The sequence below is a fragment of the Grampus griseus genome, assembly GCF_964374135.1.
Source record: "Grampus griseus genome assembly, chromosome: 9".
In the NCBI taxonomy this organism is placed as follows: Eukaryota; Metazoa; Chordata; class Mammalia; order Artiodactyla; family Delphinidae; genus Grampus; species Grampus griseus.
Genome location: NC_139003.1, coordinates 53,822,614 through 53,833,462, shown reverse-complemented (window position 1 = coordinate 53,833,462; position 10,849 = coordinate 53,822,614). Strand labels below are relative to the sequence as shown.

Sequence of the window (10,849 nt, the reverse complement as noted above, 5' to 3'; positions counted from 1 at the left end):
GTTGGATTTCAGTGGCTCCTGAAGACTGTTTATCAGAATGTTGGTAAAGCTGTTGTTATATCCTTTCGAAGGAAAGTCTGAGAGTCAGCAACTTAGAGGAAAACCAATAAATACATAGTAGGCAAATTTGACTTGATCAAAACCAAATACATAAGTATTTATAATTTTTTAGGTTTGATAAAAACCAAATACATAAGTAGTTATAACTTTTTAGGTTTAAACAGATCATCAAGTAATTGAATAATTTTAAGTTAAAAATATATCTTCATTTTTTTTTCTGTATAGAATATGAATTTTGCCACAAGAAGATGGTTCTACCTACCTCTGGGCTGCATGATGCTGATGAATCTGATTAACGCGGGTTTTGAATTTCAAAAGGGGGTGCTTGCCAGCAACAGCCCAGGGATCATGGAAGACATTGATCTCCAGTGCTGGAATGCTTGCTCCTTGACACTGATAGATCTCAAGGAAATCAAGATAGAGCACACTGTGGATTCTTTCTGGAATTTCATGTTGTTCCTGCAAAAATCCCAGCAGCCTAGACATTATAATGTCTTCTTAAGCATAGCTCAGGATTTCTGGGACATGTATGTAGACTGCTTGCTTTCAAGATCCCATGGAATGGGCAGAAGACAGGTGATGCCTCCCAAGTATAATTTTCCACAGAAGATAACAGGAGGTAATTTAAATGTGTACTTAAGAGAATAGCAGTTTAGTTTTCTTAAAAATTCAATATTTAATCTTTCTGATTTTTAAAGTTTATCTAATAAGCTAACAAATTTGCCATATTTTTTCCTAATATGATCAGCTTTGATTTTCATTTTTACTGATTTTATATTATTTAGAAACCAGAGGAGCTCTGATGTGCAAATACTAGATTCTAAATGATCTTGGAATGATATATTTTTGTAGATCATTAGATTATCATCTTATTTTTTCCCCATGAGTAGTTCATAAGAAAGCCATTTAGCCATGTAATTATTCATATTACATTTGTTGAAAAAAATTTTAAACATCCACATGTATTTAGGCTTTTGAAATTAATTGTTTCAATAGGGTTGTTTAAAGGGAGGGAATCTTAAGAGTTCATATTAGAACAAATGTTAACAATTTTTCTTCTCTAACCTTATAGGACTGGATTTTACAAAACATGAGTTTTACATTTAAGAGAACACAGAAAATACCTCAAGCAAGATGACACCAACTTGAAAATTTAACCCTGTGTCAGTATTTATGAGCTCGAATATTTCCTGTCGCATTTATCAAAATTATTTCTAATTCTTTAATATTGATGAAGATTGTATTTTTGTTGATATGTAATTGTTTTATGGCTATTGAATTATCATTTCCATATTTTGGGGTATTTTGTCAATAATTTTTAATTTAGAAGGCATCTTTGTAAAGCCTTTTTTTTTTTTAAAGAAAAAACCACTTAAAATGCAAATACAACATATTTTTTAATACAACAATCAGTGCAGTAAAATTGTAACCAGTTTTATCAGGTATCTTCTACATAATTTTGACTTCAAAACTGTGCCAAAACTAATGCCAGTATTATCCTAAAAAGTAATATTTAATCTTGATGTAGTGTACTGTGTGGCTTCTGATATATGTATCCCATCACCAAGCTATATATTATTTTTCTATGCATTAAGGCCTAAAATTTTGTTTTATGTTCTCATTTTTATAGTCCTCATTTAAAAAAAGGAATAGCAAGCAGAAAAGCAGTTAATTTTATTTATTTATAAATTTATTTATTTATTTATTTTTGGCTGTGTTGGGTCTTCGTTGCCGCATGCGTGCTTTCTCTAGTTGCAGCGAGCAGGGGCTACTCTTTGTTGCAGTGCGAGGGCTTCTCATTGTGGTGGCTTCTCTTGTTGCGGAGCTCAGGCTCTAGGCACGCGGGCTTCAGTAGTGGTGGCACGAGGGCTCTAGAGTGCAGGCTCAGTAGTTGTGGCGCACGGGATCAGTTGCTCCGTGGCATGTGGGATCTTCGCAGACCGGGCTCGAACCCACGTCCCCTGCATAGGCAGGTGGATTCTTAACCACTGCGCCACCAGGGAAGTCCCCATCTTAAACCTTTTTGATGGTACTTAGATATAATGTTCTGTTAAATCCCCCCAGTTTTGGGCACAAATCATGTCATTTGTATATAGAAAATTTTATTCTTTTTTCATCATTTATTCATTCAAAAAAATTCATTGAGCTTGGAGGTACACTGCTGAGCAATCCACACACAATCCTTGACTCCCAGAGTTGTCATTGCTGTGGGACAAAGATGCAGCAGGAAATAATATAATTCAAAAGCACTTTTATGATGTCAAAATATGTTTTTTTTCCAAGAAAGAGGAATTGTAGCCAACATAGGGTTGAGTGGGGAACAATATGTATTTCTCTTTTGCCCTATTCAAAATCATCAGACTAGATCAGACAGATCATCCAAAAAAAATAAAACCCCCAAACCCACCAATTCTTGCAGTGCTATTATGGTAAAGACTCAGTCAGTTTCTCAGTTTGGGGTTTATGCTGAACTCATATAGCTTAACTCATAACCAGTTATTTTCCAGAGCACTGAAAGCTGAAAAAAGACAGCAAATCATCTAATATTGCTCCCAAAATATTTCTTCATGAGGTGATAAAATGGATAAAAATTGAGCATCTGTGCTTAAAGTTCCTCTGCTCTTCCTATAGAATTTTTTTTTCTTTAAATAAAATTTTTACTTTAGAATAGTTTTAAGTTTGCAGAAAAGTTGCAAGGCTAGTGCAAAGACTTCTTGTATATGCCTCACCCATTTTTTCTTATTGTTCACATCTTACGTTAGTCATATGTTTGTCATAACTAATGAACCAATACTAATACATTTTAAATTAAACTTCATATTTTATTTGAATTTCACTAGTTTTCCCCTAATGTCCTTTTTCTGTTCCAGGATCCTATCCAGGACACCACTTACAATGAGTTAGGCTCTAAGAAGATGTTTTTGATGACCTTGACACTTCCCGATGCTGGTCAGTTGTATTGCAGAACGTCCCTCAATTTGGGTTTGCCTAATGTTTTTCTCATGGTTAGACTGGGGTCATAGGATTTTTGGGGAAAACTACAGGAGTAAAGCACTGTTCTCAGCACTTCCTATCAAGGGTACATGCTGTCAACATGACATAACACAGATGGCGTTTAACCCTGGCTGAGGTAGTATCTGCCAGGTTTATTGGCTGTAAAGTTACTTTCCCTTCTCTTTCTATGTTGTATTCTTTGGAAGCGAGGCGCTAAGCATTACCCACACTTTAGGGAATGGGGAGTTATGTTCCACCTCCTTGAAAAGGAAATATCTACATAAATTAAAATAAATACAAGCGATTATGAAACATGGTTGCCAATGAAACTAATGTAAGCCCAGGCTATGTTGGCAGGTGTGTAAAAATGAGAGGGACTAGTTTCATTATACCCTCCATGTGTCCTGTTACACCTGTAAATTGTTGCTCGGTTCTGTTGGTCTCAGTATAGAGGAATAATCACAAACTGTAGCACTTCAGAAAGGGCTGGCCAGGTTCATAGTCTGGAATGACTAAATAAACTGGATATTTGACCCAGAAAGACTGAGGGTGAACATTATAGTTTTTTCCTGTGATATGAAATGTACCCTGTGTTTCAGAAGGCAGACTGAGGACCAGATGAACAAAAGTTGTTCACCTAATTATTCACTGGTTTTCATCCAATATGAGCAAGCACTGGCTAACAGGGTCTAATCATGGAATGAACTCCTCCCTCATGTGTTAAAAATCTCATTACCGAAGAGTGTTGAAGCCACTTTCATCTGTGCTCACTCAACTCCGTTTTTATTTTCTTGACTTTCTTTTCATTTAGTTTATTAGCAGAAGTCTGGGAGCTGAAATTTTGTTATCAGTTGACTCATGGAAGGAAATATACTGTCCACCTTTCAGCCAGGCTGGATGGGAGAGGCACAAATCCCCTAGGGCTTAGAAGTGGTATGGTGGGAGCACAGGATGTGAGGAGAGATGGAGACGTGTTAGAATTAGTGACCCTGTCAGACAGAGGGACTGATTTCACTGGCTCGCTGCCAGGTGGCTGGAATTGTAATATGCGAACTTGGGTATCGTCTGTCTACCAAGTGCAAGTGTCTGGATGAAGCAACCTTACTACCCTCCATCTGTGTACATTTCTTCCTCTGTTAAATGGCTGCTAGGTAATAACCTGCCCTATTTTACCTTTCCTCTTCCTGATGGGTAAGATCTACAACAGGGAGAAGTTCTACAGAACTCACAGATTATTTTGACTGCAGTCAGTCCTAATCAATCTGGAGATATCAAGTTGTACTACATACAAAAAATAATGTTCAGCCAAGAAATATCAATTCTGTTTCTACCCACTGGTTATATTAATGTAATAGTATTTATGCCTCATTTTAGAGAAAGTCTATCACTGTTACGAAGCACATACATTTGAACTACTTTAACATGTCCATGTTTAGCATTCCCGGTATAGTATTTTGTTGGCTGAACCTTCCCTTTGAGCTCAGGACTTTGCTGCCTTTGCAGAAGTTGAGGGGAAGGTTGCCAGGAGCTGAGGCCACCATCACACTTATTCAATAATTTATTTACTGAGGTGTTGGTTACAATAATGAATGAGATGTGGTTTCTATCTTGTCTTTAGGGAGCTTAGAATCTGAGGAAGGAACTTATAGTCTACAAATTGGAGTAAACATTCATTGCTTTTAGCCATGGACACTTCATCTCGATTCTATGTGTATCTCAGATGTAACTGAACGTGTATCTGGTGCTTTTTGTGTGGGCATCTCATCGTTGCATGTTCCTACCCACATCCATTCTTGTGTCTCAGTAACTCCCCTTTACATGGAACCTTTGTGCTTAGGGCTGCCTGTGAAGAAGAGGAACAAATTATGCTGTCTACTATCTTCTTGGGGGTGGTGGTAATAGAGAAAGGGATTCAAGAGAGCACAAAGCTCACTGATAAGCTGATGCACATTATGTACTCCTGTGAGCCACAAGGAGAATGGGCAGCTGGGCCAGGGTGAGAGGCCGCTGGTAACTCATTCTAATTAGAACAATAACAACAATTGCAATTTCTCCTCTCATGGCAGATGCTACTATCCTCACAGACAGAATAATGAAAAATTCCTGGAGGAATGTGAATTGGGGGAGGAGGGGTGAGGGGAAGAGGGAGGAGAAAGTAAGAGAAGGTGGGCCCAGTGGGGTGTTGGAGCCGTCTTTTATCTGATAATGAAAGTGGATTCTATGCATGTCTTCCCAACTCTGCATTCAGTAGCACCATGTTGGTAGCTTGAAATTGGTCATAGTGGGATTGGCAAACACTACAAATAAGGTTTTTTTCCCCTTGCAGAGCTGGTTGTTATACATTTAACCAGTACACTGCTGTGTGCACACTATGGGCCTAGAGTCTAGACTCAAATTCCAGTATATTTTCCTTTCTGAGAAAACAGATTCTTGTCTCTCCCAGCCCTGGACGTGAACTCAATTTTGCAGCTTCCTGAGTGGAGAAGGGGGTTGACGGAAATGGATACAGGCTGTGGAAACCGCATAATGCCATACAGGGACACAGACACTTTGCTCTACATCTAGCATTAAGGCATCTACCTCCTATTTGGCAAGATACCTCCACCACCAAAAGAGTTTCTCCCTACTCCCCCTTTTCCTTCCCCATTAAGGAAGAGAAGTAGCATTAGAATTTATTTATATATTAAGAGTTAAAACATGTTTATTTTAGTTTTATTGTTTAGCTTATGAATAACATTTGCTTTTTATAGGAGAGAGAACTTATTTTACTTTGACCAACACATTTGTTGCAAATGTTTTTGCTGCCCAGTATTTGTATATACTTATAATAACATATATTAATAATATCCTGATTCCCTACTCCATCCATATGCTTTGGATGGGATTGGCTTCCTTCTGTCTCTGAGTGTAGGCAGTTCTCAGATCTGGCCAAAGTCATGATGAATGGTTCAGGAGTGGGCATATGGCCAATCAGGGGTCCCAAGATGCAGAGACAGTTGCAGAGATTGTTGAGAGATAGGCATGCACTCTTTTCTACTGGATATCAACCTGGGAGAATATAATTCAGGAGCTGCTAGGGAAGGAGAAGAGCCTACTCACAGAGTTTCAGTTCCTAGATCCAACAATGCCTGTAGTTTTAATCAGTCCTAGATTTGATAGCCCCAGAGCCTGTAAAAGTTGGTTTTTTTTGTTTTTGTTTTGTTTTGTTTTTTGGCTTAAACCAGTTGGAGTAGTTCACATCAACTGAAAGAGTCAACTGATACAACATGTTTTACAATTTTCAGTTAAGAGAATTGTAATCTTTAGAAAGAAATTGATGATAACTCTTCTCACAGTATGTGTTGATATTTTCAATAAAAATACATTATATGTGCTTTTATTTTAATAGTATTTTACTAAAATATTTATTCTAAAACATTTGCTTTACATTCATATATACAGATATTTAACTAAAAAATTATAAGCAGAATTTATTTCAAAAAGTCTCCAGAGTATTTTATGCGGGAACGCTCTTCTCTGGCTCATTCACAGTTTTTACTGCTTTTACTCTCTGTAAGGCTCCTCCTCGAATAGGAAGTTTTTTAAGAGCAATATCTGTATCAGCCAGAGGTCCTCCCACTAATCGGGCAGGAGTGCTTTCCACTGTTACTACACCACCAGAGGGCACCTAAAAAAAGCAAAAGTAAATATTTACGAGTCCATTTACAAAATTTTTCACTAAGAGGAAAACCCACTCATCCTTCAGCTAACTTTGGAAGAGACACAAAATGTACATAGTAACTAGGAGACAGCATGGACTAATGGAAAAATAAGGGCTTTGGAGCCTTTGCAATCAGGGCCGAATTATGTCCAGAATAGGACACCAGGAACACTGGAATATGGCCTGGATCTATTTGCCAGGCAAAGGAGGCACTGCACACTTTCTGTCAAAGAGATGTAGAGATATATTTTGACTAGTGTTTATAGCAGTTTCTTTGGAATCCTGGAGGGCTGGGTCTGGTCTAAACCAGAACTAGGCAAGGGTAGAGATAAATATGCCTTAACTATTTGATATTTGAACAGCAAAAAGAAAAAATATGAGACAAAACCCCATAGAAATAACACTCTTTGGGGATTAAATTTAATATCTACTAAGAAAAGTTATGGAGAAAAAAAATCTTACTGTTGTGTGAAGGCCTTTAATATCTGTCGGGTGAAATACTGCATTTGGTGGATGCTCACTGTATCTAGAGGACTCTATACCTTTCTCCTGAAGTCTTTTTGCTTTCTGAAGATTTTTAAATTAGAAAGAAATTAATTGCTATTAAAGCATTAACTATGGTACTTACAATGAAGTATACAAAATATATTTAATTGTGTCTGTTTTATGCTTTATTAGTTAGCACTAGCATTTACTCATTTAGGCTAAGAAAATAGTTATTAACAAGTTATATCCTTTGTACATTGCAGAAAACACCTGAAAATGTTACTGAGATTTCCATAGGTACTGGTAATATATGACCAAGGGATAAAGCAGGTCCTAAGGAAATCAGGTTCAATTTTTTGTACATAATTGAATAAGCTACTAAATTTACAATAGATGATACATGTTTTCAAATTATTTTGCATAAATTAAATACTAATTCAGTACACTTAAATGTTTCAAGCATTCAGAATAATGCAAACTATATAATTTGCTGCAGTTACAGTCAAGCTCAATAGTTGAGGCACTAGAACAGGCTAAATTCGAGGTAACAAATTATCTGCATGGTGGGGGCTGATTTTAAAGTTGGGAAGAACTTTTAGTGACAAAGGGGAGACATGGTACCTTGAATAAGCTTGTTCTTAATTTTGTTTTTGCTATTTTAATGATTCCACTATTTTCGTGTGCTAATATAACATTTAACAATTTCACATCTAGAGGAAGAATTGTAACATTATATAAAAGTGTATCCCAAGTATTAATGAAAAAGTTGGGAAAAAAGTAATGAGATTTTGGAAATCTATGCTGCTTCTTACATATTTCAAGTGAACAATTAGCATTATAAACTGTTTAGATTAGTTTCCAGTTTATTGCTGAAGCAGGTTATCACATTTTCCCAAAGGGGTGTTTATCCCAAATTCCCACGTAAGCTTTAATACAATGTTTCTTTTGGTGGTCACAGAGGGGAAGCATCCTTGAAGGAGAGAGTAGTATGGACAGTTGTTTTTTGTGTCCTTCACTCTGCTTCTTACAGAAAGGATCAGTAAATAAGAAGGCTCAGAATGGAAAGTAGGAGCACATTTCTCCTGCTTATTCCTGGCTAACTCTCATCTCTTTTATGGAAACCAGGAACACCATCCTTGCTTCACTCCCTCCCACTGCTAAGCCAAATGAAACTCAGAGTGGTATCTTCTGTAACTGTGAAAAATGCAGTTTCAGTTAACGCCCTAAACTGGAAATGAGGATCAATAGTGTTGGTATTACACGGAAAGATCAACAGAAAAAGGTGAATGAATAGTTATCCCTGAAAAAGTCTGTCAGAGTTGACTGTTTGTTGTGGATATTGTAATATTTTAAAAATCCTACCTTTAAAGTTTTAACATTTGATGTTCTAGCCAAGAAATTTTCCCATGATTTATTAGCCAATTCTCTTTGCTTGTGTGTGGCTTGTACCTGAAATAAGAAAGATAATTAAGAGTTCCAGTTTCTATGAAAGGATACCAAAGCGCTTGAATACTTGTATTTTGAAGGAAGACCTAGTTTTTGCCAACGTAAATTTTAAGGTCAACTAGCAAAAGGGTTAGAGTTTAACAACTTAAAAAACCAAAGTCTTAAAATGGAAAAAAACTCCTTCCCTCACTATGTGGCCAAGGTTTGAACTGCTTCCCATGAAACGTAATGCAAAACTGTTGCTATAAAAATACAAAATATGAAAATAACAATAATCCTTCTGAGCAAGACTGATTGTTTCATGTGATTATCACTTGTGAAGACAGATTATAACCCAGAACAAGCTACATAAATGACCCAAGAGCAAATTCACAGGAGAAAATAAAGAGTTTTCTGCTGCCACTGATAATAGTTTAGGCAAGATTATATTGGTAAAAGTGCTTCTAATTTACACCTTCAGCAAGACAGCAATTTTGTGAGTGCTGAGTTTGTTGTCGTGATGCAGTCTAGGGAGGTAACTACTGACAAAGGACAAAGACTATGGTTCCCAACAGGCTCTCCACTAAATATATATATAATCCGAGGACACATGCCCTTGGTTGGTATATAATAGACTATTAAGTTTAAATTATGAACCTAAGAGTATTTAATTAAACAACTGCTAAAAAATAAACTGGGTCAGAGCCATGATAACAAATCAACGATAACCAACAAATCAGCAATAGCTAGCCCACACAGCAGAATCCTGCCAATTCAATAGAACTAATGAGGAGCAAGAACTTCTAACGGGGTACTCCACTTAAAAGCAAATGAATGGGTTAAACGGCAGCATCCTTGCAATAAAAACTCTTCACAAACAAAACTTTTAAGCAGGGAGTTATCTAAGAATTTATAGGTGGATGCTAAGTTCCACTGAAGATGTAGACATTTAATAGTAGATATAAAAAGATCAGGCAATAGAAAACACTTTGGAAATCACCTTAAAGTGTTTTAAATACTTAAGTTTAATCATAAAAGATCACCAAGCAGAAGTGGAGAATCTACATCATCTTTGTATCTGTGGACAAGTTCACTTAAATAGTCACTTAACCTATTTGCTCAAAAACTTCTGATGTGTTGTTTCTTACCTGTGTAAAGCTTTGGGAAAATGGCTTATATTTTCCTGACAGGCTTTTTCTGATTAGCTAAAGTCAGAGACCAGATTTGTAGAGTGCTCACAGTATATGTTTTGGCACTGACGTGAGGAGAGGCTTGTCGGTGTGCCTATGATTGGCATGCTAGTAAGGGCCTATCACAGAGTGAGGGACGAGGGCCAACTTTCTCAATGAGGTTATACATACAGTCACAGAGAAACACCATTTGTCAGAATTTGCTAAGTGTATACATTTAAATAGACCACAATTTTTGGAACTCTGTTTGACCTTTCAAAAAATGGAAATGTCTCAGGTGTCTCTACCTTTTAAAATGTAAGCCTGTAGAAATCAAATTATAATGCCATAAAGCAGCACTGAGTATAGTAATTGAATTTCAAGCTATTAACTCCATGTTTTCTTTAAAAACTATACAAAGACACTGAAAGTAACTATAAAAGAAAATTACAAGGTAACTAAGAGCTGAAGCATTCACAAGTAAGGCAAATACAACTTATGGATAACTTCAACTAGTTTATACATTGAAATTATTTTCTTGTGCCTCAATGGCATCTGTGGCTTACTTTTGTATATACTTTTTGTTCATTTTGCACATCTTGGCATGCTTGGCTTTCAATCATCTCGCTTTGCAGAGAAGCAACCATCTTTCCAATATTTTCTGATGCTGTTATAATAGATTCCAAAATTTTTTTGTCTGTAGTGACTGGTCTTAACTTTTCTAATTTTATTTCTTCATATATTTCATTCCATATTTCTCCAATCTGTTATAGCAAAGTTTAAAAGAGTTTTAAAAAGTTAAATTAACCAAAAATAAATAATATAATTTTACGTAACCTAAAATTTATTTGGGTGATCATTCCAAAGTTAACACTTAACTGAACCAGCTTCTCCTAACTTACTCCTTGGGAATAAGTTAAATGCATTGAGAATGATTTGGGGCAGTTACATTTGAGTATTCAGAAGTAATTTACCTAGTGTTTTTCAATGATAGGTACTCACGGGTAAGGTTCCA

General features: G+C 36.3%; 2 protein-coding genes across 2 annotated transcripts in view; one reads left to right on the top strand and one right to left on the bottom strand.

The window, feature by feature from the left end:
• Positions 1 to 288: 288 nt before the first annotated feature.
• FAM237B (family with sequence similarity 237 member B) lies at positions 289 to 1,201 on the top strand (the record flags this gene model as incomplete). Its single annotated transcript, XM_082661999.1, has 2 exons — positions 289 to 679; positions 1,133 to 1,201. 2 exons carry the CDS (start codon positions 289 to 291, stop codon positions 1,165 to 1,167), a joined length of 426 nt encoding a protein of 141 aa, XP_082518125.1. The 3' UTR covers positions 1,168 to 1,201.
• A 5,284-nt stretch (positions 1,202 to 6,485) lies between these two features.
• The window catches only part of CFAP69 (cilia and flagella associated protein 69), a gene marked incomplete at its 5' end in the record, with an annotated part of 68,308 nt that continues 63,944 nt past the window's right edge, over positions 6,486 to 10,849 (bottom strand). Inside the window, 4 exons of the mRNA XM_082661918.1 lie at positions 6,486 to 6,721; positions 7,217 to 7,321; positions 8,603 to 8,689; positions 10,401 to 10,598. Of these exons, the coding sequence (XP_082518044.1) occupies positions 6,551 to 6,721; positions 7,217 to 7,321; positions 8,603 to 8,689; positions 10,401 to 10,598 (561 nt within the window). The 3' untranslated portion in view covers positions 6,486 to 6,550. The remainder of the gene's footprint in view (positions 6,722 to 7,216; positions 7,322 to 8,602; positions 8,690 to 10,400; positions 10,599 to 10,849) is intronic.